The 18762-nt window shown below is 39.1% G+C and overlaps 1 protein-coding gene across 2 annotated transcripts in view; it reads left to right on the forward strand.

Moving 5' to 3' along the window:
- adgrl4 (adhesion G protein-coupled receptor L4) overlaps window positions 1-17981 on the forward strand; it is a 37852-nt gene extending 19871 nt beyond the window's left edge. Inside the window, exons 1-16 of one of the 2 annotated variants that reach the window (XM_088314072.1) lie at window positions 1480-1766; window positions 1952-2101; window positions 4829-4978; window positions 6194-6343; window positions 6549-6619; window positions 9698-9877; window positions 10003-10186; window positions 10254-10367; window positions 11620-11819; window positions 12847-13026; window positions 13116-13319; window positions 15365-15585; window positions 16017-16083; window positions 16202-16293; window positions 16379-16547; window positions 17582-17981. In XM_088314072.1, coding sequence (XP_088170198.1) covers window positions 1652-1766; window positions 1952-2101; window positions 4829-4978; window positions 6194-6343; window positions 6549-6619; window positions 9698-9877; window positions 10003-10186; window positions 10254-10367; window positions 11620-11819; window positions 12847-13026; window positions 13116-13319; window positions 15365-15585; window positions 16017-16083; window positions 16202-16293; window positions 16379-16547; window positions 17582-17644 — 2310 coding nt within the window. In that variant the 5' untranslated portion in view covers window positions 1480-1651 and the 3' untranslated portion in view covers window positions 17645-17981. Of the gene's footprint in view, window positions 1-1479; window positions 1767-1951; window positions 2102-4828; window positions 4979-6193; window positions 6344-6548; window positions 6620-9697; window positions 9878-10002; window positions 10187-10253; window positions 10368-11619; window positions 11820-12846; window positions 13027-13115; window positions 13320-15364; window positions 15586-16016; window positions 16084-16201; window positions 16294-16378; window positions 16548-17581 lie in introns of those variants that run through there. The other variant, XM_088314073.1, reaches the window with a different exon arrangement.
- The last annotated feature ends 781 nt before the right edge of the window (window positions 17982-18762 follow it).

The following is an 18762-nucleotide window of genomic DNA, read 5'->3' on the forward strand; positions in this document are numbered from 1 at the left end:
AGTTTCCACCAGTGACACTTATCGGATTTTTATCTTGCAACAACAATGATGTAATAAAATGGTGCAATTTAAGGTTTTGGGAGACTTTTTAATACAACAGTTGAACTCCTACTTGGTACTCAGCTGAATAAATCATGGGACAAATGCAACACTTCGCCACGAAACGAGCAACATGTGTGGGATCACGTTGGCGGAAATTGTTTTTTTCACCACAGCACTCCGGCCCTTTTCTGTTGCCGTCTGCGCAGAAATGACCTTTCTGCTTCACCCGTAGATGTTTGGACTGTTCGAGTTTTGTGGCAGCAACTCAGGACTCTCCAGACAATAACTTGCACCATTCACATGTGCACTCTGTTAGCATAACACAGAAATACGGTACAAGAGTCTGCTGAAGGCTGTTTTAAGTCATTCATTCTCTTACTTTTTTCCTACAACTCAATCTATGGATGACCGAAGGTCAAAATGTGAACCATTTCATAGCGTGCAGGTCATTTCTCTTCAGGTAAAAACAATTCTCAGGATGTCATTGCAGATTGGTCATTTTAAAGAAATTTGGGGAGAGTAACTGCTTTGGATTGTACTTTTTATATTTTTCACTAATGCAACATTTGAGCATGTAAATAACTACCCAGATTATTATTTAGTAGCCAAATCAAATTTGGGTTTTAGTTATTTTCAAGAATTGAAGATGAATCTTTGCCAGTGCCCTAACAGTGACACCTACCTGCTCGTATATCAGCTTTGTGTTCATTCAGTCAGTTCATTGGTCAATATATTAATAAATGGTTGTCATTATTTCAGGATTCAAACCTTTTGTGACATTTTTGTGTAAATGTTGGGCAACCCTGCTTAAGACCATAAACTAGTTGAAACGCAATCAACAGAGCCGAGTAGTGCAGTTTTCTTGCCACCATTTCCTTCAAAACTCAATGAATCAACATTCAATCTCACATAATTCACCAAATTCCTCATCATCAATTAACTGATTATTATGACTAATGATTGATGATCTTGATGATTGAATTTGTGCTAGTATTGTAAATATGAATAAAAGAAAAATCTGTGTTCATTCTGGATCGAAAAAAATTGAAAATGCCGCTAAACAAAAAGATTACACAAATAAATAAAATAATACATTTTAAAAAATAATACATAAAATTGTTGCATGTTGCTGATTTGTATAAAAATGTCAGCAAAAAGAATTTAGTGTTGTTAGAAGAAGCAGCTAAAATCTTAAATTATTAAAACGCAGCAAGATGACAAGACACTGTACAGGCCTTTTACCCAGGAATGTGTCGTTGAAGATGGCAACAGTGGTGTTATGTAAAGTTATCTGCGGAAGGGAGGAGGTCATCTTTGACTCCAGCCATGTCTGCGTTGTTGTGTCCTGAGTCAACTCTCATTGGACAATCGGAACAATGGTAACCGAGACTTTCCAAAGGGCAACATGAAACACAGGAAGACTAGAAGCACAAACACAAATGCTTCTAAACATTTGACGGTTTATGGTAGCAGTAGTAAAATGAAGCACTTTTTTGGAGAATATTAGGCATTGAAGGGACTGTGCTGCTCGTCAAGTTTGGAAGAAGCAGTTTAAAAATCAGGACAGGAAGGGCCAGGTTTAGGGAAACAGGAAAAGTGATGTAAGGAAATGGACCACGTCAGAAGCCCGCCCACCGCACACAGCCTGCTAAAAGCCACATACAGAACCAGTGCAATTATGGAGTCTTCGCTCTGGTCACCAATGAAACTAATACTTTTGACAGGTACGTGAAGCAAGCAAACATTACATGGTTTAATTTGCGCTTAATGTTACCATTAACAAATATATGAACATTCCGAAGAGACCGCTGTAATCAAGCAACTTGTGTTACATATGTGACACCAATGCAGTGACTAAAATGTTGTGGTATATATTCTAAGGTTCTGTTTTGCGATTGTGTCCATACAGCATGGCTCTCCAGTATGATGGACCCCTGCCGTTTCGCTGACATTTGTGATTCTTGCCACAAACTTGCAACATGCAAGGCTTTGAATGGCTCCAACGAGGCTTGCTTTTGTGAGCATGGATATACCGGAGATGGGACTACGTTTTGCAACGGTAAATAGCAATCCACAAAAATATTCACTGAATAGTTTTAGTCTTGATAGTCTGGTGTGTATGTTTTATAGACATTTCAAAATGTTGTGAATTTCATAAATTACTGGTAGGTTCTCTGATTATAAAAACACATTATAACGGGTAGCAAATTGAATTCTTAGCGGAACCTTATAAGCAAGTGCCAAATGGGCTGACTGATATGTTAAATAAGGGCTCTGTTTTAAATTTTCTGTGACAATCTACTACTGTTGTTTATTCCATGAGCAAGTGGCCATTTTAAATATTAAGATTAAAGTTAAAGGTCTATTATCCAGGAAGCTGGTCAACCAATTTTGTGACTGCTCTTCTTACTTCATAAGCTGTCTTTTATTATCACATAGGTACCACAGTTATCCCTGCTAATTATTTTTGTGATAAATCTAAAATAATAATTAGAGAACTGTATTGGGAGAGAATTACTGACAACAGACAAAGAGTAGTACAATCGAAGAGTGAAACTGCCTGTGTGCAGTAAAGATTTTTTACTGGAAAATATGTATTTGCGAGTGCATTCGAAAGTTACCGAAAGTATTTTGTATTTGCTAGTCAAACATATTTCCTTTACATTGGCAGTTTCAGCTTCTCACTCCAATACTAAATAAAAATGTATGCTGAAACAAATACAGCTGCCAACCTATAGAAATTCACTTTCAGAATATTTTTCATCTGAATGTTCTTATTTCCAATTGTGTCAATCATGAAAACCAATGCGGCATCGACCCTCCGGCCTTATTCATAAAAATTGTGGACACATTTTTCTGGAGCTTGCCACAGCTTGAGCCAACTGGCCAACCTCGCTCCAGCTCACCCCATCAAACTCCTTAAAGGCACATATCTAACGCTCAAATACTAGAATATGTACCATCGTTTCTGTACATTGTTTGCTTGCCATCATTGAGCTCGTGCAAACATTTCTTCAATGAGTTCATAATGCGTTTCAATACATTTAAATGTTTTACAATCGGGGGACAAGTGAACATTTAATAAAAAGGTTCATATATTTTCTCTATATGGTGCAGATTTTCACATATTGCTGAGTTGGACAGAAACATATCCATTGCAATGAACTCATTGCCGTCTGTGCAAATGTCCTGGGCAATCACAAGCATTGTTGAATGAAACCTTTGCACAGCATTTATTTTGTCGTTGTAAACTAGTACCGGTAAACAATAAGGCACTTACAGTTATTAGATTGCACAAAAAATACTGTTTAAAAAGTCTTGTGATTTTAGTTCTATATTAACATTATGGTATTGCTATTAAAACACATCTAATGGCGGCCCAACAATTTTGCACTGTGCTTTAAATTGAACTTTCCATCACATAAACACGGCAGATAATTTTGGGATGAAGAGGGTTGAATAAAGTTCAGTCTCCAAATCGTCTGTTCCATCTTAACCCTGCTTGGTGTTTTTGTTATGTAAGCGGAGAAAAGCCATTTTTTATTTTGATGATGCCTCTGATGAAACATGAAAGTGAACATGCAGGTGCGATGCTTGTGTCAGAGCCACTGCTAACGCATCCTGTGCATGTTGCGAGGTATTTCCCTTCTGAGTCCTAGTCACCTCTCATGAGAAGGCAGGATATCCCCTCTTGGACAACCTTTGTGCACAAAGTACAGATGAGAGGAAAGGCACAGTATTTGTCATACATAAACACATGAAAACAGCATTGGAATTTCATACCAAGTCAGTTCCAGTAAACTGCATGGTCAGAGAAGGGTCATGTCAGTTGAAATGATTCTAGTCCGAGATCGGCTGTTTAAATGAATATTGTTTAAAATAGGATGACGCACAAAATCACAAAACCCTTCCAGAACAAGGACGTTGCATATGTTCCGGAACAAGGACGTTGCATATGCAACTTGTCTCCGAGCCAAAACAAAAAAACGTTTTGTTTAGGAATGAGGGAATACTGTGTTTACACAGCATCAAATCCATTTGATAAATTTTTGTTTCGGTGCTTGTGAGGCGGACATTCCGGTTATAATGGTGTGTGCATTCTTCCCTTCAAACTAAAAAAAAAAAAATACACGAACACATTTAATTGTCTCGAAAGAACTAATCCATCACACATACCAGAGCCAAATGCCAAAAGGAGGAAATATAACACCTCAGAAGAAAAACATCATATCGTATCAATCCCTAGTTATCATGCAATAAAAAAAAAAAAAAACAGTTGTTAGAAGCATAATACACTGAAAATATTTTTTGTTGAATTCACTCAATTTAATTTTGTCTAGTAGTTGCACGGAATAAAATCCTATGGATCCACCTACATTTTTTTTTAAAGAATATACATGTAATGCCATCATTTCTACATCTTGTTCACACACAATTGTTCAGTTCTCAGAAAGCTTGCCTCTCACTAGTCATGCATTAATATCAAACAGTATACTGTCTGATCACTTCAACATGATGTCACATGTTCATTCTGGTGGGAAAAGTGTTCTTCACTGGCCCCATTTATAAACAAACAATTCCATTTCTTTTGACCAAATCAGGTCAATGGGCAAAACAGGATGAATGGCTTGTATTAATGATTTTCTTGATGCGTGTTGGTACGCAAATGCAATGCTGTTTTCCTTTGTCTTCAGTCATCAGACAGTCTCAAGCCAAGTGATTAACAGCCAAATTATGCAGAGATGGTTTCCCAAGAAACTGTAATGTTCTTTTCTTCTTGCCACAGATGACAATGAATGCCAGAATGTGACAAACATCTGCGGCAACAAAGGCAACTGCACCAACACGATGGGTAGTTACTACTGTACGTGTTTGCCTGGTTACACTTCAACTGGACAGGCCAAGTTCCAGACGAATGATGGCACTGAGTGCATAGGTAATGGGCATTTCGGAAACTAATTTGAGTCATATGTAAATATTTCAGACTGAACAATTATACTTAACATGAACATATCACAGAACTCTCAAACTTGCAAAATTGTGACCTGTACCACTGAAGTAAGGTTCTCCAGTTCTGGAGTCGTTTCACTTTACCCAGACTTAAGTTAATGTTTCCCTTTAAACCTATAAACTTGAATTTGACAAGATTTTTTTTACCTCTGGAGGTGATCCACTCCTTAGGCAACCTGTAACAGGGAACCATTTTAGTACTTGGAAAAAAAAAAAATAATAAATCACTTGGCCTCCCATGTGACTTGACTTTTGAGGAACCCATGACCAGCTGCAAGGAGCTTTGTTTAGTCTGACAATTTTTTTATGGAGTTACAAAATGATATGACGCAGCCCTGCAGTCTCGTTTCTTACATAAGAAGGTGGAAAACATTTACGTGCATTGTAATTTATGCAGTCAGAGCGAGTCCACTTTTCATAGTTCCAAGTGGTCGTAAGAACGAACGCTAGTTAATATTAGAAAATGATCTTGTGTCCTAAAAGCTTCGTAGGTTTTAGTTATCATCAACATACTTCAAATAATTGAATGACTTCAAAATTAATAAAATAAGGTGGAAAATTCAGAAAGTTACCAACAGCATTAATTAAAGCTTTAAGAAATGTAACGGATGTTATGTGTGATTTTCTTTGTGTCATTATGCTAATGTATTTGCAAATTACTGATCTACCTTCTCAATGCGTGTGAACGCAGTTGAACAGCTGTTTGGTGTTAGCTGCTCGAACAGCGTGTGAATGTGCGAACTGTTTTGTCTTTCACTGAACTATGGAGAATAAACACATTGGAGGTGCTTCTTCCCTGGGCCTTTCGCTTCCTCCCCATCTGCTGCACGGAGAATTCACTCCAGAACTTTGGCCCGATATGCAGCTTGAACAACACTACATTCATTGAAAATGTACAACTCTGTACTTCTCAGCCCACACACATAATAGAAACGTGTAATGCACCTTAAGAATGATTATGCATCATTATTACTAAGGATATCATAAAAGGAATCAAGTTATCAATTATGATGCTTAGATTTCATTATGTGTCATTACGTTATGTTACGGTATATGCTTGCCTCGCTCATGTGCAGAATTCCCTTTAAGCGCGTTGTGTTTGCTTGAAACTGAAGGTGAGCTCTTTGTGTGCATTATTCAGACATTGATGAATGTGAGGCAGGACAGGCATGCGGACCGAACTCGCACTGCCATAATATCAATGGATCTTTCTATTGCACTTGTCAGCGTGATTACATCCCAACTTCTGGCACTAAGCACTTTCATCCAGAGCAAGGTGGAAGATGTAAAGGTCAGTATGAGAAGGAAGAATACACATGCACCGCATTCGCTCATGTTTAGATTTATACAAAGTCGCTTTCGCACTTGCAAATGTTGCCTGCTGCCCATGTTGTAAACTCTCTAAATGTTGATGTTGCATAAAATTCTGACTGCTAAAATGGGCGGTAACAAGCCTTTTCGTTGAGGTCGACTCAACTAATTTTGTTATTTTTCAGATCATCCCCAAAAACACTGCCATGACAACATTGGCTGCATCACACAGACGGTCAATAAAACACTGGAATATGTAAGTAGCCCATCCACTGGCTTTTAACAGATCTCATTTGATTGACATCCTCAAGAAAGCACAGATAGATAATCAGCAAACTCCCGTTTGGACGCAAGTTACCAGAAGCATGTCTCATTGCAGAAACTAAATAAATCTCCAGACTGTTAGTTTACAACAAAGACGACCAAAAACGAACAGTGGCAATGCATTAGACCAGGGGTGTCAAACTCATTTTTGTGGACGGGCCACATCGTAGTTGTGGTTTCCCTCAGAGGGCCGGTATGACTGTGAACTCATATAAATTGATTGGAAAGCCAGTTTTGAAATCAGAAGCTAGTAAGTAATTGTTCAACAATTTTTCTATTTATTTTAAAAGGGGAGGATTGGTAACATAAATGGCAATATCTCATATCTCAGTGTTGTTAAAAGTGAAGAAAATATGCTAGAAACAGGAAGTTGATGCAGATGATTTGCCCTTTGCGGGCCACATAAAATGAGGTTGCGGGCCAGATCTGGCCCCCGGGCCTCGAGTTTGACACCGGTGCCTTAGACTGTGGCTGAAAATGACTCAGACGATACACTTGATTAGGTACACCTGCACAATCTAATTACAATACAAGAGCTACTGTAAATCTAATAACCTGCCTTTAAAAAGATAATGATTCACTGCAATTCAATTTGTATGCCGCCAAATCACCTGCCCCAAACCAATTACCTCCAAAGCAATGCCACTGAAGAAAAAAAAAAAAAGGACTGCATTGACTTGCCCAATAGCTCAATTGCACCTTGCACCGGAAGAAGACAGGTGTGATATCTATTACCCACACCAGGATTTAAACCTTCAACCCTCCTGTCATAAAATTTGGTTCGGTTCCGGCCTCGACCCTCTGGCATCATTCATAAAAATTGTCGGCCCCCAACCCGGTTCCGGCCATCTCGAAAAAAAAAAAAAAAATGCGTCTGTGCTTGACGCTGCCGCAGGAGAGATGCCAACGGCAGAAGTTTATTTAAACATCATTCGCTGGCTAATTTACGATTCAAATGCGCTTACCTGATCGTGGTCTTTTTATGAGCTTATTTGTCTTCTTCTTTCTCCTTCTCCATGAACATGGTCTTATAGGCATTGTGGTATTGCCGACTCTCTTGTAATGGTATCATCACACGCACGTGGGCTGATTCGTGGGCCGCACTAAAATCAACCTACGGGCTTTATTGCTCTTACTCTTTTTTTAAAATTTATCATAACCCGCCCCAAAAATGGGCATCCAGCCGGGCCGGAGAGACGGACTGTTTCGCCACCTCTATTTGATCACAAAGTGTCCAGCAAAGAACCAGTCAGTGGCTTTTGCTTACAGCTAACGTAGCAGTCTAACACGTTACTCAGAGATCCTTTGAAACTAAACACTTTTAAAGTGTAACGATGCAGGAGATTGACGCTCGCAATGTATGTTTATACGGAAGTGCAAGATCTCCGATGATGATGATGATGCAAAGTTCGGCCAACGTTACGCGAAGTGCACAGGCGGCTGTCTCTGAAAAGAGTGCTGAAGTCTTGAGCCAGGAAGTGATTCTTATAAAGTCTACAACAATGGAACAAAAACAGGAATTAGAAACCTACCAAACCAAAACCATGAACACAACCTACTCTTACTGCTGGTCATTCATTATCATCTGAAGTAGTAATTTGAGTTTTTTGTGGTTAGAAATTGTGAGTTCCTTTATTTAACTTCTGGCAGATATCTTTTCCTCCTCTTCCATCATTATCCTTTCAGTGTCACAAAAGGACAAAGGAAGAGTCAAAAGTGGCACACAGAATAAATGTTTTATTCTAGCTGAAATGATGTCTACATGTCAGAATAAGAATGAGTATCAATTTTATTGCCATTGTCAGTGAAATGTAAGCTACAGTTTTTGTTTGATGGTGCAACATGAAACCCAACTGTTAACAAGAAAACGTAAGTGTATGTAGTCTAAGAAAGAAGAAAATACGTGTGATGGCCCAAACAATCAGGTGTTGGTGTGAAGTTTAGGTGATACCATTTTTTGTGTGTGTGTGTGAGGCTCATGAGTGTGATAACTCTTTATGTGGTGCTAGGTTGTTGTCCGAATAGACCGCAACCTCCTGCCCGAGGGGAGATGGTTGAACTGGCTCTGTCCAGGGCGAGTAGGGTCAGCTGAAATTTGATCTGAACACCCCCAGGTCTGGAGACACAGTCAATCACATTCTCAGCAGCAAGTTGACGAGTTATTTGACACTCGCGTCTCGTGCGGTGATTGGTCAAACTCCAGTTGTTTGAACTTTGTGGCATAATTTTTCAATAAAACGTTTCGTTCAATGGTTGTATATTTTTTTTCAACCTTCATGGTCCCACTGGATTGTGTTTTAACACTGTTTGCAGTTTTGATATTTGATTTCCTTAATTTGAGCGTCACGGTGGACGACTGGTTAGCACAATGGCCTGACAGTTCAGAGGTGCAGGGTTCGATACTGACCCCGGCCTTCCCGTGCGTGTGGAGTTTGCATGTTCTCCCCGTGCCTACATGGGTTTTCTCCGGGTACTCCGGATTCCTCCCACATTCTAAAGTCATGTAGGTAGGTTGATTGGATGATCTAAATTGTCCCATGGTGTGATTGTGAGCACAAGTGGTTGTTTGTCTTTGTGTGCCCTGCGATTGGTTGGCAACCAGTGCAGGGTGTGCCCTGCCTACTGCCCAACAGCTGGGAGAAGCGTGAGGATAAGCGGCTCAGATAAAGGATGGATGGATTTCTTAATTTTGCAACACAAGATGGGTAAATATTACCAACATCTCCCAGACAGGATTAACATGACAGCAAATCACAACATCACTAATGAAAATGGTTATTACTCCTTGACAGTGTCAAACAAAACTCAGCTTTATTATCCTTGTTTATAATACAAGTTTTATATCGGAGCTCATCAGAGTGCAAGTGAGTCTGGAAGTGAAATCGTGGAAACCAATTTAATAACAACACCCTTAACTGCTTTGTTAGTGCTTCTGTTTCTTTTTTGTCGTCATTGAAAATGTTTTGTCTCACTGAATGCAATGTTAGTTGCTTTTCTGCTGCCCTTTTAGTTGGCCAACCTGACTGAGCCCCTAAGCCTACTGAATGAAATTGCTCACCAGTCGTCCGGAGATCTGACCTCTGTCGAAGTGATTGCGTACGTCGAGGCCTTGAGCCGCTCCACGTCGTTGCTGACCACAGGAGGAAAGGATCAGCCCGTCAAACCGCCTGTTGTCCACTCCACTCTCACAGTAATCCTCACTCGCATGTTTCATTCTTCTCACTCATTCTTTTGACCATGATGCCTTTTATCTTGCAGGATTAGCGTCCATATTTCATTGGAGGAATAACACGTGCAAAATGCTCTTGTCAACAGAAATTAGTTAAAGCAGTAAACAACTTGGTTGAGAAGGATGAGCTGGTGGCGTGGAGCAAGATTAAAGAGGAGCGCCGAGAACGAACCGTCACCAAGCTTCTGCATACTGTTGAAGAAAGTGCTCTTACTTTGGCTCACAGCCTCCAAACTCCAAATGAGCTTCAAATTAAAGACACACAAATGGGTAAAGTCATGATTTACACTTTGAGTAATGCTCATCGTGATGATCATCCGTCGATTCTCTTCCACAGAAATGAAACTGTTCTCTTTTGATGCCAATCACAAAAAAGCCATATTGTCATCCACCATGGGCGGGAACATCGTGACACTAACTCCAAAGATGAGACCAAAGGAGGACAGTAATGGTGAGTCTCAACTCAATTAAATCAATGTTGAAACGTTCGTGCAGCGGTCAAGCGTACCTGACTCACAATCTCTGCTCGAGTTCATCCTTCGTAGACCTTGTATTGTGGACTGGGAACAGAAAGGGAGTTCCAAAACTCCTCCCTTAATGTTGGAAGCATAATTTCAGAGCAGAAAATCAATGAGGAAGAAGAGGAAAACAACAAAAGTATAAATCCATAGATGACCATAATGGCACCAGACATAAAATACATTTTTTTTTTTTGCAGAGATTGGGAATATGCAAAAACAATATGGTTCAAATATTAAAATACATGTAAAGTGAAATCATGCATGTGTCATACAAATACATTATACATGTTTGAAGATAATTGCTGAAAACTGAGAACTATGTGCATCTTGCAGTTATCTAGATAGCTGTCAATAATCCAAAAATGCTTCTCTAGATCCCACAATTTATGGAACAGCTCTTGAAAGAAATTGCCAAGCAAAGAGGTGACGCCACCAAAGCCTGTTAGCTCGAGGGCTAGCTGGTGGCTAGCACCTCGCATCATAGTGTGGAAATGCCCACAGTGACCCAGTGGGTTGTATTTCTGGAGTTTCAACTGGTGTCTTTAAACAGGTCTATTTTTTTCGCGCAAACATGTGGGGATGTGTTGCTTTCAGAATGTTTGCCCGATGAATTCGCATCCATCCTTTCTACAGGGTCTGGTTGGGGCACAGATAAAAGCATAAACCTTAAACAAGTTTGAAGTTTTTTTTTCTTGTTTTTATATGTATATATATATATATATATATATATATATATATATATATATATAGAGCAATGTTTGGAATCATTCAAATTATAAACAACATTTCTCCGTCTTGTGTCCAATTAAAAAGCCTTTTCTTTGACTTCACGGGGACTTTAAAGAGAGAATTTTGGGCCCATGATGAGATGTGATGTGTTGCAATCACATCGCATTTCTATAAGATAATGTTGGGATCCGTGATCACAAGCAACTGTGAATCCAAAGCGAGGTATTGAGCGCAACCTGGATCGGTGAAATAAATGATCTATTTGTTCATTTCTAAAATGGAAGAAATCACTCATGCAAGTTAAATAAAGAAATATCTTTCAGATAATGGCTGTTGAGACATTACAAATCTCTGTAAAGTGAAGTTTGACACTCCTTGTCAGTCATCAAATACAGCCCAAAAAATAAGGTTTGACCGTCGTGACTGGTTTGCTCAACTTGTGTTGTCCATCAGAGAGCGTGTCAGTGGTGTTTGTGCGATATGACAGCATTGGAGACATCCTGAAGCCGAGCATCGACCCGGGTGTCACCGACTACTCGCGCTATGCAGAAACGGGGGAAATCACCGTCAATTCCCAAGTGGTGGCAGCGGCCGTCAAACCTGCTGACGTCTACCAACTTGACCATGTCATCTTCACTCTCAGGCACGTCGAGGTAAAGATGAATGGGCATGCTGGCTTTCACTCAATTTGCCGCTGCTGCAAATGTGCAGTGCAGAACCTTTTGGTGGGGAGTTCCCCTTAATATCTGGTCATTCTGCTGCAGTAAGCATCTTTGTGCAGTACCTTACTAAAACATTGCTTCCTGGCAGATTTTGATTCAGTTTGAAATATTAGATCCAAAATAGCAATACGCATCATAACCACTGTGAGGTTTGAATATGCGGTTGTGGCAATTGGGCTACACTAAAAAGAAAGAAAAACAATTTCAAGAAAAATAGCTGACAAAAGTGCGGTTTACAAGTTGAATTGCACAATATAACGCATGTAAAACTTTTTCAAGAACGGACATAAATCTTTATACAGTCACCTAAATTGATAAGTTTCCTGTCATGACAGTCTGATTTTTTTCTGTATTCCCAACACAATTACTTATAACTTCACAATTTTCTCTTTCAAATATGTCTTTATAGAATTTAATGAGCACAAAAATAACTGTTACCCCTCAAGACCAAAATTGCCATCAGTAGAATATATACACATAATATACATATATTTATCATTAAATAAAAGAGAAACCACAGCAAACCAAATCCAAAATGCGTATTCTTACATGGAAATTTGAAACATTCTTTTATTGACAACACAATTAAAAGCTGGCTGGTATTCGGCTCCAGATCTTACTTTTAGGGAAAATTAAGATTCAGAGAATAACAGTAATGATTTATCAAACATTTTCCATGACATTTGTGAAACTGAATAGTAGTTCTATCCCAAAACACACTGATTTATGATTTTCTTGACAGTTGGCTTGTAATCATGCTACCAAGTCAAGAATTCTGAAATAAAATATAATGACAACATCTTGCAGACATTTCACTAGATTGTCAAACCGATGCTACAAATTGCAATTGTGTTTCATTGCCATTTAGATTAATTATTTTATTTCCCTCCACTGTAAGGCAAATTCAATACAGAGATTCATCTAAGAAGACTTGTTTTTTTCCTTCTCTCCTCCAAAGCCCGTCGACCTCAAAACCGATGTGACCAAATGCGCCTTCTGGGAGTACACAAGTGACAGCCTGCAGGGTCACTGGTCCACGCACGGCTGCCAGACCGTGCACATCAGCAGCAATGCGACCACGTGCACCTGCAACCACCTCACACACTTTGCCATCCTCATGTCGTCGGGGCGAGCCAATGTGAGGGTTTCATTGCTTGTGATTCTTCTGAAGAGGCCTTTTGGATTAAAATTGAAACAGACCGCCTATTATTTTTTTTTACTTCTCAGTTTGTTGCCCACCAAACCGTCTTGACCCGCATCACCCAGCTGGGGATGATCATCTCCCTCATCTGTTTGTCCATGTGCATTTTCACCTTCTGGTTCTTCAGCGAGATCCAGAGCACCAGGACCACCATTCATAAGAACCTGTGCTGCAGTCTTTTTATGGCAGAGTTCATCTTTCTGGTGGGGATCAACATGAACACGCACAAGGTAACGACCATGAGCTTGACCATGTCTTTCCCAAATATTTTAAGCCATGCACGCTCCGTCCAGCATCCAGACATAGATGGCAAACCCCCATAAATGTATTAGAATTTTATTTTAACATATTGCATATAATTATGCAAAAAAGACAAGAAAACAGCTACTATGATAAGCGAGCACGTTTCTCATCTGTTTTTTTTTTTATGCTGTGTAAGAAAGCACGGTGACTGGGGGTAACAGTGAGTGATTGTATTTTCGTTAAAAGTGAAATTGTATAGAGAAAAATTATGTTTTCAACTATATTTTCTGAAACAAAATCACACTTTGTAACTATTCTAACAGCCACTATTACACTTTCAGTCTTGCGCACATTTTGGAGTGCACGGCACGCAACCCCATTTTGAGAATCCTTCCATTTCATTTTCGATACAACTGTCCCTGTTCAGGGTCATGTGGAGCTGAGGCCTACCCCAGCTGAATTTGCGTGAAAGGCACTAGTTGCACATAAGGAGACAGACGACCATTCTCACATTCACACAATCTGAATAAGAAATTGAGCACACGCTGTCCTGTCAGACGAATGAACTACTACGCTGCCATTTGCTCAGGTGACAGTGAAACCACGGAAGTTTATTGACTGAACGTTGGATAGCTTCGAATATACCAAGAAATTCACAGAAAATATCTAATGTCTCTCAAAAATCAACATTAAGGAATTAGCTCTAAGCAGGATTCGCTTTTTTCTTTGGCTTCGGTGCTTTTGTGGGATGTAATCAGTCTGAGGCAGAGATGAGTAGGAGCGATTTACATTCACTACATTATAATTACATAAGTAACGTTTGGGAGAAATTACGCTGGTCGTAGTAAAAAAAGGTTTTATTGGTCATTCCAATGAAAAAATTGTTTTGAAAAAAATGACAAAAATGTCCATACGTGCTTTTCACAGGACAGCAACGAAAATATTACTTTACTTGCTACTTGCATTTGTATCTACTTCTTGTTCATCTGTTTTGGTCTGTCAGGGAGACTTGTGTCACATGACTGTGTTTCACCAATCTCACATAACTACTGTGACATTTCACTTCATTTCAATCAAACAGAACCTGACAGTCACATGACCATACACAGTCGCCACGCCCCCATACAGAAACAAAGATTTCAAAGTGACTTATCTAAATCTGCATTTACCTCCGGTTCGCACACGACTCAGAGTGAGGATAAATGGTAATAAACTGTATGGGTGGAAAATAAAAAAAGAAGAGCCATGTTGTTATGCTGCTGTAACACCTCAAATTTCCCCATTGTGGGACTAATAAAGGACATCTTATCTTATCTTATCTTATCTTATGCGCGTTTAAAAAAAACAATACAGAACAGTGAGAATAAATAAATTGGCAGAATTCAAATAGTTTTTGAAGATGATATAGTTGGCAGCATTGCTAATGAATGTATCCTCCCACATTTATTCCATGTAATAAAAGATGCTGTTTAACACAAAGACACTTAAGTAATTTTAATTTAAGATGCACACAATGTACAAAACAATAAGTAAGGAGTGTTACTTCAATTTATACATGATGATGATAATACTTTCATTTCAAGAATTTCTGATGGGATTTTTTTAACCACTTCTGAACAAATCAGTGGTTGACCTAAGAGGTTCTGCTGTTTTGCTTTTTTTGTTTGTTTTTTTTTCAATGGAAGAAGAGTCAACAGGCTAATGTCCCTCTGCGGGATGAGAAGTGCTGACGTTATTTTCCTTTTTTCATGATTTAATGTGGCATTCAAAATTGAGTCTCATATTCAACTCTGTGGGCACACGTGAGTTTTTTCACATATGATAGTCACTTCATGGCTTTTTTTTTTTAAATTAGTCATTTTTATTGTTTCGTTATGTATACCAATATAATTTCAGTTTATGGTTACTTGGTTGAAGTGCAGGCAATGTGTGACTAACATGAAAATCAACATTTAGGAACACTTTTATGGTTTTCAGGTCATTCAAATGAAATATTCTCTCTCTCTCTCTCTCTTTCTTTGTTTCCTGGCAGCTCTTTTGCTCGATTATTGCGGGGCTCCTGCACTATTTCTTCCTGGCGGCCTTTGCCTGGATGTGCATCGAGGGCATCCATCTGTACTTAATAGTGGTTGGCGTCATCTACAACAAAGGCTTCCTGCACCGTAACTTTTACATTTTCGGTTATGGAAGCCCGGCAGTGGTTGTGGCCATCTCAGCCACGCTGGGTTCCAAGTATTATGGCACTGATAAAATGTGAGCATATATATTTTATTATTTTATTTGATGACGCAAATAAGGTTTGCACAAAGACTTTCACTAAAATTCATGAGAGTGTTTTAGGGAGGGGAAAAACAAATCCATTGATTTTTAAATACAGGGCTGGTTGGGAAAAAAGGGACAAAGGAAGTGGAATGTGGTTACAGCAGATAGCCTGATTTAAAATATATTATTTAGTATTAAAAATAAATGCATGTTTTTTTTATTATTTCATGTATTTTACAGAACTGATTTTTTTTTTGTCTGCATTTCTGTTTGCATTTGGGGGTGGGGGGGGGGCTGCTGACCCAAACAAGGCTTTATTGATTCAGATCAGGAGGGATAGAAGTTGAAGCCCAGTGATAAAAGGCAGGCAAAATTCAATTAATCAAGGTTGCTAAGTGGGACATCTTGCTTTTATATGTTAGGTGCTGGCTGAGCACAGAGAACCACTTCATATGGAGCTTCATTGGACCCGCCTGTTTGATCATTCTGGTAAGTTATCTGAGCAAGTTGCAAGGACGCTCACGCTCTAAAAAAAAAGTATCAAGTTGCCAGCTCGAAGTCTAAAAAGGATGGAAATTGTGATGTGATTGTTTTGATCTTCACTCAGGTGAATCTGCTTGCCTTTGGAGTGATCATCTACAAAGTGTACCGACACACTGTGGTGAAGAAGCCTGAAACAAGCCACTACGAGAACATCAGGTGGGATTATGAATACTAGATTAGACTTGTGTTTTCCATCTCAGGTGTTGTTGTCTAGCTGATTGTGTTGCTTGCGGCTGCTCAGGTCATGTGCCCGTGGAGCTGTGGCGCTTCTCTTTGTGTTGGGCGCCACCTGGACTTTCGGAGTGCTTCACATCCTCTATGAGAACACGCTCACGGCGTATCTGTTCACCATCACCAACGCCTTCCAGGGAATGTTCATCTTCATCTTCCTCTGCGTGCTCTCCCGAAAGGTAATGTCACATGGATTCATATCGAATGTGAAAGCATATTTAAACACAAAGGGCCCTGTTTTTGTGGGGAGTGGGAGTCCAATGCAAAGCACAGTCTAACTGTGCACATGGGTGGAGGTTTCTTTTTTTAATATTTTGCCCGACTTTGCACAGGTAACGGGCATAACGAGGACATATGTGCCTTTGTGCGCTATTATGGGATATGAGTATTCTTTTCCCAGTCAATCCTTGCAACTTCCCTCAATGGCATCAAAATCAGGGCGGTTTGACCGCAGTCCATCCAAGTACGACGTGCTTGATATTGCGGAAACAGAAGTAGACTTGCTAGTGTTTGAGCATGTCATTGAAAGGTAAACTGCAAGATCTCCCAACAACTCTGTTTTCTACAAAATGTACCTGAATCTTCAGACAAACATATTTCATACTTTGCCTTTAGAAATACGATCATACTAATTTTGGGATCATGAAGAGATAAAAGTCCTCTATGGCTTGGTGACTTACAGAGTGGTTCAAAATTGGCCCAGAGCTACCCACTTTTTCCAGCACAAAAAGATAATGATAATAATGATGTAGGCCACTTCTCACTAGGGTCACGGGGGTGCTGGAGCCTATCCCACCTGTCTTCAGGGTACACCCTGAACTGGTTGCCAGCCAATCGCAGGGCGCACAGAGACAAACCATCCACACTCACACTCATAGCTAGGGACAATTTAGAGTGTTCAATCAACCTGCCATGCATATCTGTGGAATGTGGTAGGAAACCGGAGTACCCTTTCATGGAAAGCAATACATTGCAGTGAAGCATGGCTGGATATTGTTGAAAATTACTTCATAATTACAATTGGTGGCAAAATAGTAAATGCATGTTAAAAAAATGTCCAGTCTATATTTCTATGAATGTCCTGTAAATTCAAATTTTACAACATGGTTAATTTCGCAACAAGCTTATTATTATATTATTATGCTCGTCGTAGTTTGCAGTGCTGCTGAAATACGGCTGATAATTGTGACATTGTTGTCATTGTGGTTTTCAGATTCAAGAGGAGTACTACAGGCTTTTTAAAAATGTGCCATGTTGTTTTGAATGCCTGAGATGAATTCACTGAAGAAATGCGAGCACCAGATCAACTTGAACAATGTTCCAAGCTATACTATAAAACAGATTTGTGAATGTGAACAGTGTTTATAAATGTGTTATTCCATTATATTGTCTGTGTATATTTCGTTTGTTTCTGTTTCAATGCATGCAATAAACAACGTCCATTCATAAAAAAACATTTCTTCTAACGCTGCAATCGAGTACCTTTACCTTTAACTTTGTGTTTTGCTTTAATTTAATACCTGTTGTACTCTGAATAACATAACAGACCTGCACTCGACCCACTCTCGTGTCTGAATGTTAAATTAATAATAAAAAGGAGTTTATCAAACAAACCCTGTCTCGTTTATCCACAGTGTACGGAAAAGCTCAGCTTCTGTTATGCGCTTCTAGTGGAAATAATGGACAATGGCGCCATCTAGAGGTCAAAATTGTGTTTGTTAAACAATGTTTTGTGGTTGGTTCTTATTTCTCGGCAAATAAAAAATTCCATTGATAATAATAATAATAATAATATAAATGTGCACGCAATGCATGATGTCTGTTGTCACATAATGTTTCCCGTCATTTATAACCTATTTTTCCCCATGAGTGAACCACAAATAAAAAGGTCAGAACGCTGTTCCTTCATGTAAAGCAGAGTGAGTAAATGTGCTTTGTTCTTGGTTTTAATATGAAATGGCATCATAATGTTCTATTACTGTATTACCATATGCAAAAACAGTTACAGTACGTCACCATTTACAGTACTTTGAAAATGTGAACGTAAGATATGCTTTACTTGTCTCCACATTAGCCCACTAGATGGCAGCATTCTACCAAGTAACTGCACTTGGAAGTAAAGACAAGTGTCACTCACCATGTTATCAACCTGCTTCCCTTATTGATGTTTTATTTAAAGTCAATTACATTAGCTTTTCAGTTACACATAATGCAATAACATATGTGGTATAGAGTAATTATTTTGCACAGATAAGCAATAGTCCTCGTTATCAAGACTTCTTCTAGAGTTGTGTGTGCATGTCAAATTGTTAGTCACGAATTCGAAATCAAATAAGTAAATCATATCCGGCTGAGGGAAAAAAAAGTTATGATTTACAAAGCCCATCTTATAAG

The sequence above is a fragment of the Idiotropiscis lumnitzeri genome, chromosome 13, assembly GCF_059441095.1.
Source record: "Idiotropiscis lumnitzeri isolate Australia: NSW breed Sydney's pygmy pipehorse chromosome 13, RoL_Ilum_1.0, whole genome shotgun sequence".
Lineage (NCBI taxonomy): Eukaryota > Metazoa > Chordata > Actinopteri > Syngnathiformes > Syngnathidae > Idiotropiscis > Idiotropiscis lumnitzeri.